The sequence below is a fragment of the Paroedura picta genome, chromosome 7, assembly GCF_049243985.1.
Source record: "Paroedura picta isolate Pp20150507F chromosome 7, Ppicta_v3.0, whole genome shotgun sequence".
Classification (NCBI taxonomy): domain Eukaryota; kingdom Metazoa; phylum Chordata; class Lepidosauria; order Squamata; family Gekkonidae; genus Paroedura; species Paroedura picta.
Genome location: NC_135375.1, coordinates 36,438,649 through 36,461,860, shown reverse-complemented (window position 1 = coordinate 36,461,860; position 23,212 = coordinate 36,438,649). Strand labels below are relative to the sequence as shown.

The 23,212-nt window shown below is 40.3% G+C and overlaps 1 protein-coding gene across 13 annotated transcripts in view; it reads left to right on the top strand.

Annotated features, from left to right (window-relative positions):
- SSBP2 (single stranded DNA binding protein 2) overlaps nt 1-23,212 on the top strand; it is a 156,078-nt gene that overhangs the window by 47,957 nt on the left and 84,909 nt on the right. For 11 of the 13 annotated variants that reach the window (XM_077347504.1, XM_077347501.1, XM_077347500.1 and 8 more), the window contains exons 2-4: nt 6,542-6,614; nt 8,318-8,379; nt 10,554-10,638. The exons of the other annotated variants lie outside the window; for them this stretch is intronic. In XM_077347504.1, coding sequence (XP_077203619.1) covers nt 6,542-6,614; nt 8,318-8,379; nt 10,554-10,638 — 220 coding nt within the window. The remainder of the gene's footprint in view (nt 1-6,541; nt 6,615-8,317; nt 8,380-10,553; nt 10,639-23,212) is intronic. 13 annotated transcript variants of the gene reach the window in all.

Sequence of the window (23,212 nt, the reverse complement as noted above, 5' to 3'; positions counted from 1 at the left end):
AAACAATATATATAAGAGCTTGTTTTTATCTCCCACTCACCTGTCTACCTTGGTAAATAGAAACCAGGAAGTAGAAAAAATATTGCAGCAATGCACGAAGGCCTGGGTAGAATTAACCTTTTGTTAAATTTGTGTGTGCTGTTTTATGCAGTATTGAAGACTTGCCCTTCAAGCAGTTCATGTAAAATTAAAGAGAAATAGTATGTAAATTGCTTATATAGTTTTGTCTCTTAATTCAGCAGTTGCCTCTAACAACAAAGAAGTATCAGCAGGTGAAAATCTTATTACCATATAGTTAGCAAAGCCTTCTCTTCTTCCACAGAATGCTTTTCAGTTCCTTGCAGTGATAACCTTCTGCCTCAGCCATCTGTTAAAAAGTTGAAAATGTTTTTAGATATTTCCAGTATAAATGATGAAAACAAGGGATTTAGCTATTCATATAAGATTTTGCAGCTTTTTCTTCTTGAAGGATTTTCTTCTTCTATTTTATTGATATTATATAAATGTAAATAATTGTTTATTCTCTTGTTCTATTAATTAAATTACAGGAATCAGAGAATAATTTTAACCTTGTATTTCTTGATCAAATACTGTTTAAAACTAACTCAGAGCAAGCAAGTCTGCTGGGAAGTTTTTGCTTTTTTCTTGGGAAATAGATGCAGATATACTTGTTCCACCTAAATGTTGCATATAAAAGCACACAATGTTACTTTGGCAGCCTAGCCAACATCACTTTTCAAGTGGAATTATGTTCTTGGTTTACACTTTGAAATCTTTGGAGAAAATCCACTTGGGGCTTTATGTCAAATGAGGAAATGGACAAAAATGGGTTAAAGACTCCTACCTCACCACTTCCAATCCTGATTGTAACTCTGAGCAGTTTTTTATTTTTTGTTTGTTTGTTTGTAATGGCTTTGGGGGTAGTATTGTGTTTGTGTATAATGGCAAGTTTGACATGGTGAAAATAGAGTTGAAGGTTGTTAGCTTAATATTCTCAAGACTGGAAGCATATCTAGAACAACTGGAGACTTGTCCTTCTCTGGGACAACATGTGGTCATAGCAATATGCAGAAACTCTTTTTTAAAGAGTGATTTTTTCCCCCTTCAAAACATCCTGCCTCTCTTATCAGTGTAAATGTGAGGTCCAAACTAGATTTTTCTTCAGCCAGTTCCAACTATTTTCAAACATGAAATTTAAAAGCAGCGTACAGAGTTTAAGTTATGGCCCCCCTAAAGAAAGTGCCCCCAGGAAAGTGCTCTCTGGGGAAACAACTGGTGGAGGTTCAGGATCCTGTGCAAGCTAAAGACACTAAACGTGCAGCAGGTCTCTGTCTGATTATCCTCTACCTGCCTTCTAAATTAGACAAGGATTAAATTTATGGAATCTGAACTACAGCCCACCCAAGAAGGTAAGCTAAAAGGTTGAGACAAAAATATGGCTAAGAACACTGCTAATATAAAGAACTAGGGGCCAAGCCCCTTGCATTCAGGAATACAATGGGCTGCAGGCAGCTGTTAGGGAACTCACTAGCAGGGGCAACTCACTAGCAGGGGCAGCTCTCATGCAGCAGCAGGGATCTGCAGCCTCCAAGCCTCAGAGGGAAATGGAAGGAGGAGGGAGTGGTCAGGGGTGGGGGACAGAAAGCATTTGGTTGACCCCTGGACAGACAGGCAAGCCAAGCCGGTTGGAGGAGGAGGCACTCAGGGGCGGGACAGCTGCCCTGAGTGGGTGTTAAGTATGGCACTTAAAACTTGAGACATGCATCTCTTCCAAGGCCTTACCAGAAATATTAAGTGGAACAGATATATCATAAATATTTTAAAAACACATTCATATGATTCTGCATATAAGTACTTATGCCTAGTATACAGATGATTTTACGGATAACAGAAAAGTAAACTTGTGTTATTCAAATTCAAATATAGTCACATGTTGGTATTTCTTGTCTATCTTATTAGGGAGAAGGGGGAATTTTTGGCAGAACAGAAATGCACACAATGCTTACTTTCCTGTTAAACCTAAAGTTACGTCATAGTTTTAGCAACACTAAAACGCATCCTTTATAACTTCGCATATAGAAATGTTTCCCCACTTCACAGCAGTTTTATATTCATTGAATTTAGAAGCATAAATGCACTACTTTTCTACAGACCAAATTATGAATAGATCCTATACTTGAAAGCCAGATGTAAACTGCTATACTTTATGCTGCCTTAGCATGTGTATCTTAATTTTTGCTATCAGTAAAGGTAAAGGTATCCCCTGTGCAAGCACCGAGTCATGTCTGACCCTTGGGGTGACGCCCTCCAGCGTTTTCATGGCAGACTCAATACGGGGTGGTTTGCCAGTGCCTTCCCCAGTCATTACCGTTTACCCCCCAGCAAGCTGACCTCGGAAGGATGGAAGGCTGAGTCAACCTTGAGCCGGCTGCTGGGATTGAACCCCCAGCCTCATGGGCAAAGCTTTCAGATAGCTGCCTTACCACTCTGCGCCACAAGAGGCTCTTTTTGCTATCAGTAGAATAGGCAAAAAATAAAAAATGCAGTAAACCAAAGAAAGTGTGGTTGTTCAGGCAATAAGAGTTTCCTGTAGTCACAGTAGGTCCAGCAGTATATTTGAATATCGAGTTAAATGTTACAAAAATTAAAAATTCTGAATTCTTGTTGAGGTTCTGTAAGCCATTTTAGGACAGTAGATGTTATCTGAAAGTAAAATAGTGTAGGCTATGCCACAGCTATGTATGTTTTAAGAGACGAAATTGTTGATACATATATAGCATTTCCAAGTATGCATTACTTTTGTTGGTATAGTCTAGGAAGGACTGCGTACACTTGCATAGCATTCCCAAAACAAACTGTGTTACTTCAGTTTTAAGTAAACTGCTTTAAGTCACTGAAACTTCATTTGTTAAGGATGAGGGTGCTCACTGTGCTTGCTTTATACTTAGAAATGAAGGGAGAACGTCTGCGTTGCTGCTAATAGTAACTACTGGTTCTGAATAAATGTAGGTCATTCTTGTACCATTCCCTGGAGTCCTGCCCAGGGAAATAGCTGTCATTTTCTTTTTATTTCTTGTGCATTGATTATGTATGCTTTCTCTTCTTTCCACTAACATTGCATAGGCATGACAATATATACTACCCTTTCTAGGGGACTAGGAGAGAGGAAGTTAGGGAGAGGTAGAGAAGCACCATCAGCAAGAGGAGAAAGATCATTTTTTCCTGCCGGTATTCCGAGTGGTTTTTGAAATCATGGAAGCTGTCTTCTATACAAAGTATCCTGGAATCCAAATGCAAAGTGTTTGTAAATGAGGACTTGATCTGGCAAAAGAATTGGCTCATGGGCAGTGAAAGCCAAGCTACTGAAACAAGGGGAGATATATGCACTGACAAACAAAAAATTGCAATGATAATTCCAACATCCACTGATCATATGAACCAAAAATGGACTAAGAGACAGGGCTTCAGTTTAGCAGTGTTGATTGTAGCTCCTTACAAGTGGTAATCATGATTTTGCAGGAAACTTTAGAGATAAATAATGCATATTCATTTAGTAGCCAATAATTGGATAATTCCCATAACACCTCCGTTAATTAATCAACTTATTTCTACAGGGTTCATAATTTGAAAAACTACTTTTGTAATGAACAACGTCACTTGAACGTATCTTTGGATACACAAAATCAACCTCACCCATTCTTCTAAGAAATGCCACCTAAAATTGTCTAAAGAGAAATAATCTAGTGATGACTTTATCCTATCAAAAGAGTTTATAATGTACTCCATATTTGTTTCTACAGTTGCAATGTAGAGATTCAGTGCTACTTCTTGTTCTGTAAAAGGTCTCTTTTACTTTCAGTTTTGTTGTGGTTTTAGGGACCACTGAAAACGGACTGTTTCAAGGGTCTGGTACATTCTGAAGAGGCCTTCGATATCCCCCCCCCTTTGTATCAGTTTTGTTGTTTCCTTTTAATTTTCCTATCTATTTTATCCCACCCATTCTCCAAGTCTCCCCTTTTCCATTTCCGTCATAGCAACTCTGTCAGGCAACTTAAGCAATGTGTGTGACTGGCCTGAGGTCACCCCACAAGCTCATTGCATAGTGGGGTTTTTAATGTGGCTATCAGATATTCTTATCCATCACTTTAACTGCTAATCCAAGTTATACCACACTACCCAAAATTGAAGGGCTTTATTCCGTGTGCTTGCTAGAGGGTTTTTGTCACCTTTTCCAGTATGGACTTGGAACACAGGGGCCATATTCTTTATTAGACCCGGTTTCCAACCAGGCCTTGACAGCAGCAACTTATGTTTTTTTTCTGCATCTACAGTCGCAGATGTTTATGTCACTAGTTTTGGCTTTCACTTAATAGTTCTAACCATCTTCTGTGAAACTTCTCATCTTTTCATGCTAGAAAATCAGACTACAAAAACATCTCTTTGTGTTTTGTTATAGTATTCTCAGGTAGGTGAATACTAGGCCTAAATACCTGAAGACTTCTTTCAGAGTGAAATCAAAATGAAAAGCTGCAGTAGGGAGGAAGGAACAAACGCACAAACTTAGCAAGATTCCAGTAGTTGCGTAGCCAGAAAAACTAGTTCTGTGTCTTGAACAATTGAATCAACCAGCTGTTCTCTTGCTACTAGATGGAAAGTCGGCAGTTTCATAAATGAAATTAATTGACTGTAAAGCATGAAAGGTGGAATGGCTGAACGAACATGCCTATCACACTTGACTTAAGAAAATGCTAATCTGCGCAAAGAACTCACTGTAGAAATGCTTAAGTTGAAATAGATTCTGATGTACATAGATGTTGCTTAATTTCTTATAAAAACCTTCCTTTTAAAATGTATTTACTAAATAGAAGGCAAAATAAACATACTAAATCAGGTCATACTGTTCTAAAATCTTACATAATTCTCCTGGGAAATCTACATTACTGTTTGTAACCTAAAAATGTGGGACATTGCTTCTCTTGTCTCAGTCCCTCTCTTGTTCTGCTGACTGTGCACTTATGTCAGTTGGCAAGTTAGTGTTTCCCAGTTAACTGGAATCAACAGAGATACTTTTTGTATTGTAAACTGCTGTTTTTGTAGTGACTTGGTTCTATATAGTCAACAACCTCTACTCAGAATTCAGGTGGGATAGCCATGCTATCTTATGTGATGCTCGTGTGAAGCTTATGTGAAGAAATATGTGAAGCTCATGCCGCCAGGCTCCCTTTTGTTTCACTTCAGAATGAAATCTTCCCTTCAGTTTGTGAATTCAGAACTTAATTTCTGCAGAAGTTGTGTTTTGTTTTGACATCGACAGGGCTCATTTTAAGAACGTCAGTGACTTATTGCATCTTCATGCCAGCAAAACTTCTCGTGTTGCATTTATGTTTATATTGCTGCTGCTAAAGATCCTGGGGGGGGGGGGATATAGTAAGGCTGCCCAATTGCCTATGTCTATAAGACAGATAAGAAAAGCCTTTCACTACTGTTCATACAAAATTACATTTTCCAGTATTCATTCATTTTAGCAGTATCTACAGATTAAATCCAAAACCAAACCAAGCCGTAAATTAGAATTTTAATGAAGGGTATTCACCTAAGTGGGCATACTAAGACAGAAATCCTTCTGAAATCAGTAAAACCCACAGGATCAGACTGAAAATTTCTGTTTTGGAGCGTTCTTCTTATTAGCTGTAGTAGTATAGTATTTTCTTTGCCTTGCCTATTCTGGTGCAACCATTATTTTATCAATAAAACAATTTTGTCTAAAAATTGTTTCAGAGGTTGAGAGAGGCTTCATTGCAGCTCCTGGCCTTGTTGCAGCTGAGGATATTAATTCATAATGAGCACTACAACAAGCATGATCCAGTAAAGGGCCACAAGTTTAAAATTGTATGTTAAACATTTTCTTGTTTCAGTCTTCTCCCTGTATCTCTGCGAATGTATGTATAACCCCATTTGAAGATAATGTGAAGAGTCTAAATTTGAGACTCCATGAGCGTGAGGCCCTGGGCCAAATGGCCCTCCTGACTGTTCCCATGATCAACCCTTGTTCTAATCACAACTAGTGCAGGCTTTTGTTGTTATGAATGTGTTTTGCTAGCTCCTGTGATAAACAGAAACTGGAGCTAAGAGAATAAAGAATTCAGAAGGTTTTTCTTGTTTAGTGACTTTGTTGAGAAATGCTCAGTACTTCTATAATTATAGCTATGTTGTATTGTTTACTGTAAGCATAGCTTTGTGTGGATAAATATAGATTAATAGAAGCTGAACAGTTATGAGCTAACTGGGCCTGTGCCCAAGATAATAAAATATTGACAGACTGATTTTGGCACAATAGCATTCTTAGCTTTGCCTATGATTTTCTCCAGATCTTCTCTATGCTTTTCTTCCCGACGTTACACAACTGAAAGATGTTGGAACAATATATGAAACTGAGTTTGTTCTTCTAGTACATTTCCTTTCTTTGATAATATATATCTCAGTATATAAATTTGAGACCTTCAACTTTGTAAGTCATTTTCTTTCTCTTTTCTCTTTCCAGGTTAGCACTGTATGTATATGAATATCTGCTCCATGTAGGAGCACAGAAATCCGCTCAGACATTCTTATCAGAGGTATGTTTTCTATCACCTTTATCTCTTCAACAACTTTAAATAAACAGTACCACACCTGATGGAAAAGATTTAAACCAGTCTTGTAGACTACGACTCAATCACAATTTATATGAACTTACCTCCCATCCCTGAATGAACATTCCTTCACCTGTCAGGACTTATGTCTTTGCAAAGGTGGAGAAGGAGTATGTGATGCTGCAGGAGTCATGATGCAGTATTTCTGAAGCAGGGAGAAAGCAGCTGTATAATATGGTTGCTTGTCTGTGTGGTCATCTTGGAATTAGGACCATGTTTGATCACTTGGAAGCAATATTTCCTTGCCATGGTTTGTTTTCAAGCCTGACTGAAGCAAAATTGAAAGAATTCTGGTATTTGGTAATCAGGTTAAATTAAACTTTTTTTTCGTATCCAAAGTAACATGGCTTTTGCAGGATTGATAACAAATACCTGTGCCAAAAGTGTGTCGAACTGTCTGTTTTTTGAGTATCATTGACTATGAGGCTTTGAGACTCCTTCGGATAGAGAAAAGCGGCATATAAGAACCAACTCTTCTTCTCCTCCTCCTTCCTTCTCTCTCTTCTTCATTTCCTGGATAGCAGCCCTAATTCCTAGCACTGACATCCCCACCAACAAATCCAGTAGGTTCACAGTTCTTTTGGGGGATAGATATGCCTATGTCATTCTTGGGCTACCTCTCTCCTCTCCCCATTTACAGATTTTATTACAACAAATAATATATATTTTAATCTGATCAAGTCTCTTACACTCCCAACATTATATCAATTTTAATTTGAAGTACCAGAAACTAAGACAAACACATCCATTGTGGAAGTGTGTCTTGTGGGACAGGCTAAAGGTCATTTATCAGCACTGAATTCTGCTAGTTACTGTCAACTTCACTTACCTGTGAATTTTACTGCCAGAAGCAGTGAACTTCTAATATTTTCCTGTCTACCTTCACTGTATAATGTGCTAGCTACTTTTGTGATGCTATGTAAATAAAAATGATGATAGTTATATTGGCTCTTTAAATGAATAGCCAAAACCTACATTTTATTAACAGTTGCTTCATTGAAAAGGGTGTTCTCCTGTGTTCTCCTCCAGAACTATGGTACAATTTTCACTTTTGACCAAGATGGTTTAATTTTTATGGTGGATCTGCAATTCAAGATACATTGATTGGCATGGAGACAACAGAGAGAAAGATTTTGGGTTCTTTTACAATACTAGAACCTAGTGTTGTCCAATCCAATGAAAGTACTATTTGACACAATACATAATTAACTTGTGAAATTTACCATTCTAAGCATGCTAATAGCTATTAGCTTATATTGTGTCTAAAAAAATGTAGACAAGTTAAAGAGGAATAGGTTGGTTAAAAGCTGTGTGGAACTTTTAAGTCCCTTTCATCTCAGATGCTGAGGCCAAATGGAGAAAGACTATTAGCTTCTGGAGCTACTTGTAAGGAAGAATGTACCTGGTCACTGTTGATAATGGCCTGCTGGGCTGGATGAGCCTTTGGACTGAAGTAGTGGAGGTCCTCTTACTTTATGAGTTTTAAAATCCACATAGCAGTAGCTACAAAAAGATGGAGAAAAATCATTCGATAGAATGGATAGATGGGTGGAAGTATGCTGTTTTTATTTATATCCTTTTATTAAATAAAAAAAGTTTATTAAATGAAAAAATGTTTATGGTTTTAGATAAGATGGGAAAAGAACATCACATTGGGCGAACCCCCAGGATTCCTACATTCTTGGTGGTGGTAAGTATTTCCTTTCAGGTTTCATTGAACTATTAAAGCTGACAAACATCTGATTAACTTTGTACAGAAATGAAATATATGCGGTGTCCCCTGGGAATTGTTTTAGTTGTAAACAGCATTTAAAGGAGAACAGCCAGTGGTGCAGTAAAGAAAACATGCAGAATGCACTTTTTAATTCTTTTTAGTTGTTCTTTAAGAAAAAAGGTCTTTAAAATATGTTGCATTTCCAACTTTAACTAAGAGACTTAAAGATAGCTTCATTCGGCTAATAAATGTTTACCATGGGTCTTATGGAAATGACTACCAATATATTATCAAGGCGATTTGTATGCTGTTTTTCAAACCATTCTGGAGGCCGCCCATGGGGATGACAAAAAACGTTTAAAATCAAACATCACATATTAAAACATCATAGAAATAATAGAGTGGAAAGAGATTTCAGGGCATATATATATATATAGCAAGAGGGCGCATATCTTTATGCGCCCTCTTGCTCAACTGATGCGGAGGTTCAGGCTGGGTTGCTACCAATATGCTGATGACACCCAGCTCCTCCTTCTGATGGATGGCTGCCCTGACTCTCCCCCAGAAACATTAGCCAGCTGGAAGCAGTGTCGGGTGGCTCAAGCAGAGTCATCTGAAGCTCAACCCTTCAAATACAAAGGTCCTATGGCTTGGGAGGAAAGGTCCAAGTGAGGAAGCATGCCTCCCCAACCTGGATGGAATGCACCTATCAGTGGCTCACTCTGCCACCTTCGCTAAGCCAAACTACTAGTGCCCTATTTGGCCCTGGAACACCTAGCCACAATGATCCATGTGACGGCCACCTCTAGAGTGGACTTCTGCAACTTGCTCTATGCTGGCCTGCCTTTATCCTTGACCCGGAAACTACAACTGGTCCAGAACACAGCTGCCAGGGTTCTCACAACTACACTTCAGAGGTCCCACATCTAGCCCATCTTCCAACAGCTGTGCTGGTTTCCAGTCAAATTCCGGATCAGGCTTAAGGTTTTGGTTATCACCTTTAAGGCCATACACGGTCTGGGCTCAGTATACCTAAGGGATTGGCTCTCTGCTTACATCCCTCAAAGAACCTTGCGTTCTACCAACTCCAACCTCCTGGTCGTCCCTGGCCCCAAGGAAGCCCGCTTGACCTCAATCAGGGCCAGAGCTTTCTCCATCCTGGCCCCCATCTACTGGAACAAGCTACCAGAGGAGATCAGGGCCCTGATGGAACTCAAACAGTTCTGCAGGGGCTGCAAAAGTGAGCTCTTCCACCAGGCATTTAGTTGAGGTCAGTGCTTCCCACTGGCCCTCAAGCTTCCCTTCGACAATCATTACAGATCCGCCCACACCACTGGGCCTCAGTACAAGTTAATTAATGTTCTTGTATTCGACTGTTCTACAATGTTTATTACTATCATTATCTTGTTACTGTTACTATTGTTACCACATCACTATAAACTGAGTTAATTGTATTATTCACATTTCATGTAAACCGCCTGAGCCTTCAGGGTGGGTATATAAATTTATATAAAATATATATTTATAAAATTAATAAATAAAATGTCAATCAGCATTACCCTGGGCATGTAAGAAAGGCCACGAAAGCAGATTGCTGGCTCATCCCTTCCTATTCTCTCTCTCATGATTTGTCTAAATTCACAGAACCTGCATTGCCATCAGATGGTCATCTAGTCTGTGCTTAATTATCTCCAAAGAAGGAGGGTCCAATACCTTCTGAGGAAGCCTGTTCCATTGAGGAACCACAATAACTTTCAGGACCTCTAATGGTTCTGATCAAACCTTCTGGGGAAACATCCCCTATGCAAAATGCTTCAAATACTTGAATATCAGTTGTCTCCTCTTGAGGCAAATAATCCCTGGATTATTCTTCATCCAGTGAACTAATATAATCAAGGCCTGCATGTAGCCTTTAATATCTGCAGAAATAAATTTCCACTATTCCAAATATTTGCACAGTGCCAGCTGTGATGTGTAGCACTGCTAATGCTGCACAAAATACTGTTCATAAGGATGAGGAGATAAGCATTGTAGTGACCATAAGAGATAATGTGATAGTTTGAGTACTGTGGGGTTCTTGCATTTAGAGTACATGTGAAGTGCAAGTTACAGTGTATTTATCGTATTTACATATATATATTTGTTTTTAGTGTTTTTTGGGATCTGTATTGTGCAGCTCCGGAAAGACGTGAAACATGCGAACACTCAAGTGAAGCTAAAGCCTTTCATGACTATGTAAGTTTCTGGTATTTATTCAGTACATTTTTGCCTGTTGGTTTGGTTCACAGGTAGCACATACTATGCACTTGATGCTTTTTAGTGCTCAAAAATGGGTCATGCTGCCAATTGTCTACATTCTATAGTTAACTGGAGAAGGGAAATGTAACTTCAACATTGTATGCAGTGGGGAAATTTTTATTTTGCGGACTGGCAGGGGAATGATCCTTGAGAGAGAAGAGGATAACAGCCCTGTAGATAAGGTTAAAGGCTGTTATACCTTAATTCATTGAATATGTATGACGGTGGTAAAAAAGAGAATAGGATGGGGGATATGTAGGCCAAAAGAACAGAGTTAATATAAGCCTATAGCAGTTCAATCAGTACTGTCTACTGTATCTGATCTAATAAGAAAAATAATTTTAGGGAAAAACAAAATCAGAATTGAGGAAAAGCTCCTGCAAGTATTGTGGTAGTCTACTTATGTAAGTATTATGAAAGGGATTTGGCACAATTAGTTAGGAGCCTCTTGAGTGCAAACTGTTTTGTAACAGGTAAAAGCTGGCAAGACGACACTTGCACAGTTTCCATTGGCTTCAGCATAAAAATTTCCAAGTTGTTCATGAATTGTATTGTCCTTTGGCAGTAGCATGAAATGGTTGGAAGAGGACAGCTGTGATAGTTATGGTTGCAAACAGGTTTGGAGCCTAGATGTATCCCCGAAATCTAAATTGGCAGCACAGTCATGGTTTCCCAGCACAAAAAGAGTTTCAAAAAATTTTGTAAAAAAAAAACAAACCCAAACACATCACCACATGTGCATCATTTAAATGGTTATACTATTTGTTCATTTTAATAGCTTTATGCAACTGCTTCCTCATTCCCTTAATTAGTAATAGTGCTTTCCAAACTTTGCTGATTGAAGGAAGGGAGCCTAGGGATGTGCAAGAAAAAAAGGTGCTTTAAAAAAAGGATTCAGGTATATTGCACTCCCAAAATATTGGTATTTCCTTATATTCCTGAATCCAAATACTGATATTCTGTTTTAGTAACCATTTAGGATTCCTGATTTGTTTAGCATCTGTTATGTCTTATGGGAATAATTAAAATCAGTGGCAAATCTATCCTGGGATATATTCAGAGTCACCAAATTTGCAACATAGCTGCTGGAGCCTCTCTTCAAAACAACCTTCAAGTTTCAAAAATATTGGACTGGGGATCCAGTTTTATGGGCATCCAAAGATGGTGCCCCATCCGCCATTATTTCCAGTGGGAGAAAACTAGCAAGGCAATACATGCCTAGCAGAACGTCCCTGAGAAAGAGGTGTGTGGGTGGATAGGTGGGTGGGAGGCATTTTTGCAAGGTCAGTAGCAGAACCAGTGTAAAGTGCCCAGCAAAACATCGCCACTGTGGCAGTGCCAAAACCCAATAGAACTAGGGTCAAATCTGAGAATCTGTAAAGTAGAAAGGGACAGGACAAAGGCAGCAGTGCCAACTGCAATTCACAAAACCAAAAAGAACTAAAATATAAGAGGGAAATCAAAGGGAACAACAAAAAGAATTCCCTCCCCCAACCTCCAGACCTAATCAATAACATTTTATTTAAATGTCCCATCAAACGTATTACTCTCTTCTTTCTTCGGCAGGCACGATCTGATCCAGTCCACAGCAAGGAGTCTTTCAGGCAGCTGAAGTCAGGCTTAGAGTAGCAGCTGAATTTAAAGTCAGCGTATACTCTCCAAATCTCTCTCAGCAGTGGAGTCTAGCTCAGCCAGATCTTTGGTTTTATGCACTTTGCCCATGCACAGAAGAATTTCGAAAAAGAAGAAACTTTTGTGATCGGCTAAAGAGCAATGTTCTCACTAACCTAACCTGAGAGCCAGTTTGGTGGAGTGGTTAGGAGTGTGGACTTCTGGCATGCTGGGTTCGATTCTGCACTCCCCCACATGCAGCCAGCTGGGTGACCTTGGGCTCGTCACGGCCCTGATAAAACTGCTCTAACCGAGCAGTGATATCAGGGCTCTCTCAGCCTCACCCACCCCACAGGGTGTCTGTTGTGGGGAGAGGAGTGGGAAGGAAACTGTAAGCCGCTTTGAGCCTCCTTCGGGTAGAGACAAGCGGCATATAAGAACCAACTCTTCTTCTTCTTTCTTCCTTCTTCCTTCTTCCTTCTTCTTCTTCTTCTTCTTCTTCTTCTTCTGATTTGTCAGATTGCCTTGTGCCTTCTTTCCGCCTGTTCCCTGAGAAATTAGTAGAGAAAACAAGTCATTACTTAGTTGGACTTCACATTTGAAGTGAACAGCCTTGTAAGTTGCAAAATTTCAATGCAATGCCATTTGCAAAAAGCAATGCAGTGATTGCTTCTAACTTTGCCTAAGGTGCTTTTGCCATTGGGCTGCAGAGATGCATCTTCTCCTTCTCTCCTGGAAACCAGAGCAAAAGGCAGGCAAGAGCCCAGGGATAGAACTGAAAATCTCTCTACAGCCCTTTAAACCTCTATACCAATAACTATTCTGTATAACCGAATATACCTGAAAAAAGCCAGAAAAATTCAGCTTTCTTTGGGATCAACTCAAAGCTAGTTTATCCATGTAGCACATGCTATGGGGGTCCTGTACTGTGCCTTGGATCACATACCTCTCTACCTTTCCCCAGCCTCTTTTGCTCCCCTACCACAACGTGATCTGATAATACTGGCTGAGCCCCTAGCAACCTCATGCCTGGAATAAATCTTTGGTGGTCTCCCTGCACAACAAGTCAACATTTGGGTTATTTGCATATGATCCCTGAGCCAAACCACTGGCCTATCAACGTCAGTTCAAGTTCTCTGATGGGCAGGGTCTCTGGCAGAGGTCCCTCACATCACCTGTTACCCGATCCTTTTAAACAGGAGGTTCTGGAAATTGTACCTGAGACATTCTGCATGCAAAGCCAATGTTCTACTGTCCCATGTTTTAGTGTTATTTGGTTGGGGCAGGTTATTTCTGTCTTTCTTAAAATACTTATTCTCTGTCTTTCTTCCTGGCTCAAGATGGATTATCCTTTAAATGTGTGTGTGTGTCCCAAATCTGTTTTCAACCTTTCTCAGATAGTGGGGTGCCTTTATGGATTTCTTTAGAAGTGAAGACATACAGTGAGAAGATCTGCAGCATTTTATTCTGTTTACAAATGTCCAGATTTAAATGGTATTTTGGCATGAAGGGGGGAAGAGACAAGTTAATTCAGTTCTGTCACAGTATCAGAAGTGGGGCCGAACTAGACAATCTGGTGAGAGATCTGTGACAATCTTCTGAGTACTTTAATTGGTAATGAAAGCTGGGTGGACTCTAGTTTAGATTGGTATCATGGTACCATTTTCTCAAGCAACCAGCTGGACTTGCTCTTTGCCCTGTTGATACTAATACTCAAATTGCACTTTTCCCTGTGCTATGTAAATTATTCCCCAGTAACTATTTACTGATTAAAATTGTTTGAGATACCAATTCACTGATTTCCCAGCATCTGGCCCGCAAAAGCCATAAAGGCCAAATTCAACCTGCTCCTCTTAAAATTCTATTCCCCCCTGCCAGACTGGGCGAATCATTTTGAGAAGAATGTGAGTTCTTCTGAACATGCCAGAAGAATATGAGTTCCTTGTATGTTCCAAGGAACTTTATTTAGAAGCGGGGGAAATTTGTCCTGTAGAATCATAGAGTTGGAAGGGGCCATACAGGCCATCTGGTCCAACTCCCTGCTCAATGCAGGATCAGCTTAAAGCAGGGGTAGTCAAACTGCGGCCCTCCAGATGTCCATGGACTACAATTCCCAGGAGCCCTGCTGGCAGGGGCTCCTGGGAATTGTAGTCCATGGACATCTGGAGGGCCGCAGTTTGACTACCCCTGGCTTAAAGCATCCATGATAAGTATCTGTCTAGCTGCTGTTTGAGGATTGCCACTGAGGGGAAGCTCACCACCTCCCTAGGCAGTAGATTCCAATGCTGAACTACTTGGATTGTGGAAATTTCCCCCCTGATATCAGCCGATAACGTTCTAGGTATAGTTTAAACCCATTACTGCGGGTCCTGTCCTCAGTTGCCAACAGGAACCTTTCCCTGCCCTCCCATCCTTTCAAATACGTAAAGACAGCAATCCTGTCCCTTCTTAATCTCCTCTTGTTCCTACATTGTTCTCTTGTTCTTGCTTGAGATAACATCACAGCTGCAGTGGTAACTGTAAATATGCAGGCCATATACAAAAAATGTTATATAAATTGTATCCCTAGTAATTAGTGCATGCTGAAAACATAATCAGGTGTATATTATTCAGTGTTGTTCAAGTTTTTATGCTCCAACATCTCCAGGAAATCTGAGGTATCAAGTATGCTGTAGTTCACTCTGCTGTGGTGGTATTTGACAGCAATCAGAGGAGAAGTTCATTGAGGGATACAGCTGAACAAGAAAACACAGTTTGCTCTCCTTATAATTGTAGGTGCTAGGGCTCAGTACCAATGCCATTTAAATTGTATTGCTGGGGAAGTGATTAATGCAACTGTGTATAGCTAATCCAAACATACGTAATATGTTGAGTTGATGTTGATGTGGAGTAACAAAAATTTCTTGTTAAAATAATTTTAGATGATTTAAAAAGAAAATTCCAGGACCACAAATGTGTGTGTGTGTGTGTGTGGGGGGGTTTAAATGGAAAGAAGTTTTGATCTTTAATAAATATTGGTCATATTGTTGCTGCAGAGGCTGAAGCAGTGAGTAAATCTGTAGGATATGTAAAATACTTCATACAGACGTTTATGATCCAGTATTCTTGTACCAAGTGATGAAAATCTTAGCTCATCCTTGGATTTTTGTTCAAGATATAACAATTTAATAGTTTATTCAAAAATTAAGTTAGGGCAGCACAGCAAAATTAATGTAAGGGTTAGAACTCTAATTTGAATTAAACATCATATTTATCAGCGAGGTTATGTGAAAGAGAAAATGGATTAAGTTGCTATTGGGAAACCTATTAAATGTTATCAGTGAAATACAAGTTAATAAGAATGCTATCCAGCCACAGCTCAGCATTTAAGTGATATTGATTTTCAGTGTGGAAGAATTAAGGATGTGCTTAACTTTTTCCTATGGATATCATTTTGAGGGTATATATTGTTGGCTGGACTGTGCCTTGCTTATGATAAGAGAAAACATTGCTTATTTTTATCTGATAGTCTCTTGGTGATGTTTGTTTTACCATAAGACAGGAATCACTACTACTTCTATTAGCACAGACTCACTTGAAAGGTGATGCTATACTTTTATCTTGCTTCCCAGTTCCCCAGAGCCCTTTACTTACTCTCCCTGCCTCCTGCTGCCGTTTCTTTGTGGGCTGACCCATCTCACTGTCATCTCCTTTCTTCCCTGTCAGGCTTGCAGGTCTGCCTGCTTGCTTGCAGTTCCAGTGCCCTCACCTGAGTGGCTCACTTGTCCTCTCTGCTATATCTTTCCATTCCTGGTTCTTCTGCTGAGGAACTTGCAGGAGAGGGAAGGAAGCTGTTGTGGCTGCCTCTTTCTTCTGGTCTCTCTCTCAGCCACTTCCATTTCCCCTCTCCGAGGAAGGGGAAGAAAGATAACAGCAGTAGAACTGTATCCTTCTCTTGATTGCCACTGCTTTTTTTCCTGAAATGCAGTGAAAAGAACTAGGTCTCTTTTCTTTGACTTTGGCTGTGTAAGGGCATGTTAAAATAGCTTTGTGAAACTTTAGGGAAATCCTAAAGCTGACAGAGTCTTTTCTTCTGCAAGATATCTTTTCAGATTAATATAGTATCTGAACTAGAGCTGTAAAATTTCTGTAAATTTTGAAGCCATGTGAAACTCTTGTAAAATTATGGAAATTTGGGTGGGAGGGATTCAAACAAATACAATACTTTTTTAATAACATGAAATGCATTATTTGTAACTTAGTACACTATTTGCCATATTTACAGAAGTATAAATATCCTCATTCCATATAAGAAAACATTTGCGTATAATCGGTATTTGAAAAACAGTTGTAAAATTGCTGTATCTTATGCAATGATACCATAGTGAGCCTCTTGTGGCGGAGAGTGGTAAGTGGCAGAAATGCTGTCTGAAGCTCTGCCCATGAGGCTGGGAGTTCGATCCCAGCAGCCAGTTCAAGGTTGACTCAGCCTTCCATCCTTCCGAGGTCGGTAAAATGAGTACCCAGCTTGCTGGTGGGTAAAATGGTAATGACTGGGGAAGGCACTGGCAAGGCCACCCTGTGTTGAGTCTGGCATGAAAACGCTGGAGGGCATCACCCCAAGAGTCAGACATGACTCAGTGCTTGCACAGGGGATACCTTTACCTTTACCTATGCTACCATAGCATATATATCTTTAATTTTGCCATCAGAGAGAAGGGAAAAACATAGAAGTTGAAGGTAGAATTGTCTGGTAAATGAAAGAGCATATTATTTGGACAGAAACTCATTACAATAGGTAGGACTGCCAGAATTTCAGGATATTGCTAGCTTCATGGCATTGAAAACACTAAAGTATTCAATAAATAGAGCATATTAATTGGCAAAATTACATTTAAACCCCCAAAATATTTTGTCTATAATATCAGGCTTTTTCTGTGTTACTCAAAATTATTCGATTTTATTATTTGAAAAATTGCCTTACAAGTAGCCTTACCTGAACAAGCATTTTATTCATTCAAAGGTATGAAATATTTCATAAGAATTCTGGGGCATTCATTATTTGTTTTAGATTTTGTAGGATTATTTACCATTAATGTCACTGGAGTTAAGTTAATCTTAATTTTTAATCCTCTTGTGGCGCAGAGTGGTAAGGCAGCCGTCTGAAAGCTTTGCCCATGAGGCTGGGAGTTCGATCCCAGCAGCCGGCTCAAGGTTGACTCAGCCTTCCATCCTTCCGAGGTCGGTAAAATGAGTAACCAGCTTGCTGGGGGGTAAATGGTAATGACTGGGGAAGGCACTGGCAAACCGTATTGAGTCTGCTTGCAGCCCGGCAAGTTTCTTGCTTCAGGGGGGGAGAGAAGCTTGCTGGGCCGCAAGCTAATCGGCCGCTTTGGTGGTCGATTTCCTCACGGCCCGGAGGGGCGGGGAGAGGGAGCCGCGGCATGCCGGCAGCGCAAACGCGCATGCACGGACTTGCCAAGCATGCATGTTTGCATCCAGCGGGGGCGCAAATGAGCACGCACTGCAGTTTTGTGCATGCGCTCATGCGCAACCCTGCTGCGCATGCGCATTTGCGCCAGGGCTGCCGCTAGTGCGCGGGTCCCTGGGTCGCCCTCTCCCCCCACCCCGGCACAGGGGTCCGCGGCCGCGAAAAGGTTGCGGACCTCTGCTTTAAACTATTAGCCCTGCTTGTTGACTTCTTCATGTTATCACTTGTCATGTATATTATATGAGGCTCATTTATTTATTCAGAAACAAGCCACAGTATACTGTAAGTTATGTAGAATGTTGCTTGAATTAATCTTTTATTGATTCAGTAAGTTAAAGGTGTATACCATTTGCTGCAGCCACCATATATTTAACTATTTTTGTCTAGTAGAAACTGAATCAACCAACCAAAAAATCTGAGCCATGACATATCTCCAACATTTCACAAATGAAAACGGTTCAATTCCTAAGTGTAGTGTATTCAGATACTTGGGACCAAATATAGCACCCAAACTCTGATGGTTTGGTTTGGCTAACTATAGTAGTAGAAAGGCAAAACAATCTGCACTGTAAGATACAGTTCATATAAACTGTAAATCAGGAACAGAGCACTGTTGATCTTGAAATAACAATTTTGTCATCACTGTTAATTATCTTCTTATCAGTAAGAAGGAACATTCTTCCTAGAGGAATATACCTTCCTGATCTTACAGTAGTGATTCACTCACTGTTACTTCAGCACTTGGAATGTTAGTTACTTACTGAGCCTCTGGGGAAAGGCAGGTTATAAATGTAAAAATTAAATAAATAATGTTGTCACAGTCTCCCGGGGGGGGGGGGGAAACCCTGTCCCAGCTCTTTTTCAAAGTTCATTTTTTAAAAAGTAGTCCTGAAGTAAACAGTTTGTACACATTCTTGTTGGATGTTTTGTTCAGTTACTTCATGTCCTAAAGCAAGTCAGCTATGTAATTTCCTTCATTTCTTGTTCCCCTTCTCAATGTGCTGTCATTTTCCCAGGTAACTGTAGTTTATTGAGACAAGACTTAGCAAGATAACGTGGGCTGGCATGGCTTAGTTGTAGCAATGCAGGAGGGGGAAAATAAGGGAGAATAGGGGCAAGTCAGGTTTAAAGGTCTGAGGAGAAAGCTACAATATATTGTTAAGTTCCTATGTATATCTATCTTGTTTACAGTATATATTCAGAATTTATCATTATAGATTACATTTGACTCAAGATAATATAATGATTTTTAACTAACCTGCTGTACTTGTAAGGTGTCAAGTAAGGATTTCAACAAACTTTCTATGTATTTTTGTTTGTGAATTGTACTCTGCTTTGTTGGTCATTACCACTAATTGAAACATAGAGTGAAAGGTTAGGTATATACATGGTTTTAAATCCATGTTCTCATCATCTCTGGCAAATCCTTTATTGAAAATTCTATGTTTGTAAACAAAATCTCTTCTTGCACACAGAAAAAAAAATCACACTATGCTGCCTACATTGACCAAGGCCATAATTTAAGGAAAGATTAGCTTCAGTTCTTTGACCAAAGCTCTGACCTGGAAGATGTGGAATAATAATAACTAAGGTGATAGTCCTTTGAAACATATAAAGAGTGCCTTTACTTTTCAAATGGGTAACTACCTCTGGTCGATTTTAAAGAATTAAGTAGTAGTTATCTCCGAGGATAGAATTAATTTAGTCATGCCTGAGTTCCAACACCAACTTATTTTAGAAATTAAAAACTGCAGTGAGATTTTTAAAATCAGTGTTAGTGATGCAGTTGTGCTGAGAGGGGCTGGATAGGTTATAGGGCAAGCAGGCTGAGCTTTTCAGACCCTGGCAGGTTCCTTAAAAGGTAAAGGTATCCCCTGTGCAAGCACTGAGTCATGTCTGACCCTTGGGGTGACGCCCTCCAGCGTTTTCATGGCAGACTCAATACGGGGTGGTTTGCCAGTGCCTTCCCCAGTCATTACCGTTTACCCCCCAGCAAGCTGGGTACTCATTTTACCGACCTCGGAAGGATGGAAGGCTGAGTCAACCTTGAGCCGGCTGCTGGGATTGAACTCCCAGCCTCATGGGCAAAGCTTACAAAGCTTACACTCTGCGCCACAAGAGGCTCGGCAGGTTCCTTAGTACTACTCTAAATGGAAGTGGCTTCGAGTCTCAAGTAATATCTTTTGGAGATCTATTAATAGACAGTATTTAACTAAAGACAATGCAATACGAGTTGGGTGGCCAGGGTCACTAACACTGCCAGTGGGGGATAAGAGGGAGTTTTCCAGTGAAGTGCTGTTGCCATATTAGAGATGTTGGAGGGCACATACTGGCTTTTGGACAAAACTCTATGGTAGAGTTCACTTCTAACTAGGGGTGAGCGCTTCAGTGTAGTTCAGCCATCTTGGGAATCACCAAAGCCCAAGGTGGCCAGCGCTGTGGTGCAAAGAGGAAGGGCAGTTTTGGCACGCCAGCCAGCAGCTGCACACCGGGGCAGAGCTGTGAACCTGCGTGTGGGTGCCAGCTGGTGTGCCAGCGCCATCCCTCCTCTCCACTCTGCGGCACTGGCTGTCCTGGGCTTCGGTGATCGTTGAGGCAGCCAAACCATACCAAAGTGCTCATCCCTACTAATAACCATAGAGTTTGCTCAAAAAGCAGAGTGTCACTGATCCCGGTGTGGCGACATGACTTCTGGTGAAGTCAGTACATCACGTTAAAATACAGCGTCCTTCCGTTTTGGGGGAACTTGAGTGGCAATGTGCATCTGGAAAGCAGGGGACCCCCCCCCCCCCACTCAAGCCAGTGGACCTGGCAACTCTACATATGAGCCCTTTTCATAGTTCTCTTAGTCCCATAGGTCCAAGGTTTTGAGTGGATAACTTGATAAAGAATGTTGTCTCTATACATGGCCAGAGTAGTTCTTACCACACTAACCTGTCCCTGTTCATTTACTGCTAAGGTGAGGCATTGCTCTTCATTACTTTCCTTGTTTGAAGCACTACTCACAATTCCTGTGCCAGGATTCTGAACAGTCTACTCCGTGGTATACAAGCATCATGTTTTTCTGCCAGGAAATAAGCTGCCAGAAAAATAAGAGTGGTCATTAGCAACATTATTAGTGGGCTTCAGACTTGTAGTGGAGGTGAAGGTGACATACTCACCTGATCAGGCATGATGGGAGAGCCTTGTCCAAGTAACATTGGGAGAGGTTAGATCTATTTGTGATTATTACTAGGAGTGTGGGCTAGCAGAGGCCATATTCCCAAGAGGGACCCCCCCCCAATGGTATGAGTTATAGATTTAAACCTGTACAGATAACTGAGAAATAGTTGTCTATTCTTGTATGCTGAGGTACATGCTCAGGTATGTGCGCATATATATACATAAAGAAAAAAGAAAATCAGGTCAATTAGAAGGCAGTGAGTCAGAAAATTGTAGCTGTCCCCAGATGAATCAAGACTGTTGGAGCATACATAGTGAATCTTCTTGGTTTTAAAAACTGAGTTAATTTGAATTTGATGTGATTTTGAAAAACAGTGTTTTTCCTTTCTGAAACATTGCTTATAGTTAATACTGACTGTCGTGTTTTCTTGTCACAGGATCCCAAAATTAAGCAACAGTGAAGCTGAAAAGTGTAAAATTCAGAAGGATTAATTGAAATGGGTATGGGTATTTGGCAATTTGAAACAAACTATGTCAGCCATTGGAACTTAACTGATAGTGGATGTGCACAATATGTTGACATGGATCAAATTTAATGTTTCCTATGAGTCTTAGTTACTACTGCATGTAGGTGACTAGTTTTCAGCTGTCAAATGTGAGTTTTAAGAAGAACTGAGGAAATTGGGCTTAAAAGTCCGATTTCCTCAGTTATTAAAATAATAAAATATCTGGCACACCTTTCGCTGGTGGGAATGGTGGTGCTTATGACAAAGAATTGGCATTAGCAGATAAGGGACAGCAATGTCTGTTCAGAAAACGGTTTCCACCTCTGACAATAGCATTCACTTCTGTTTTAATTTTTAACCCTGGCTTGCCAGGCATTCAGATTCATTGCCTGTAACTGTACTAGAATCAACATATTATTGCATATGTTTAGTGAACCGTGGAATTAGTTCAGCATTTGTTTCCAGTTCCTTGGTTTCTAAATGAACTCTTTTGGGACCTAAACACTGTAGTGTTGTCAATATTCTTTGTTCTAGATGTTCAGCAGTTTTCCATTTAATATTGTTTTGAGGTTTTTTGAATTGCACCCGACTGCCTTTATGATATCTTCCTGAAGGAAGAGAAGGAGTTCCCATATTAGTATCAAACAGTGAAGGACACGTTCCCTTTATGTAGCTATTTGCAAATATAGCCTTTGGGTTTAATAAACATGAGCTGTTGTCGTATTGTTGTTTTCTGGATGGTTTGGTACAGTTCAGTTAAAATAAGTCAAAATAAGTCCATCTTCATTGGTTTTCAGGAAGATGAGGCTGCTGATACTTTCACAGTTGAATTACTCACATTTAGAGTGCATTTGTCTAACAAGTACAGTTGCTATATGGTAAGGATCTTTTTACCTCAAGCATAAAGCCAAACCACGGTTATGGTAACTTAATTATGGTTTGTCACGATGTCAAACCAGAGTAAGCAGCTCTCGCTTGTGCTTCTATAAAGATATGCTATGAAAAGGGCATACTTCATTCTTAGTACATTCTGGTTCCTTTAATCAAAGACTGCTCTAGCTGTCATAAAGGACTGGGAAATTAAGTTGGAGGAAAGAAGAAAGACTCTGAATGCTAATGCCTAGCAGATATTGCTGGGGAAGAGGCAATCTCTGGGTACCCATGCTTCCATCACAACAACCAGCTTGTATTCTTTCCCTGTGAACATGCCCTTCCCTTGCTCACTTGTGAGCCCTCCTCTGACAACTTGCATGTCTACCCACATTTCTAGCTGTATAAATCACCCAGTGCTGTGAGGGAAGTTTGTGTTGGCAGTATACAATTGCGGTGGTGACTGGGGCTGTCACTCACCTTCCAGTGGGAGAAGGAGGCATGAGAGTTTACACATGGGAAAAGGGTGGGTGATGGATAAATGATGAGAATGAGCATTCGCGGGTGCGGGTGCTCCCCTGTGGCATATGGAAGAGGCTACAATCCTCCCACATTGCTTTCCTGAAATGAAATGTCCCTAAAAGTAACATAAAATGGATTGTTGCTTGTTTCACTGGGATTCTGTGCACATGTAGACTTCTAGTATTTCATTTTTATAAAAAGGCACAGGGGGAAGCTGGAGCCCTTCCTCCCACATATCTTGGTCCCGATCCAAATGAGGCTCTATGGTTCCCTGGAAGAATTCCCATGGAGAAATCATAGTTGTTATGTGTCTGCAAGTCTATGTTGTATTCATGTATTAAATGCAGTGTGTGTGTGGGGGGGGGGGAGG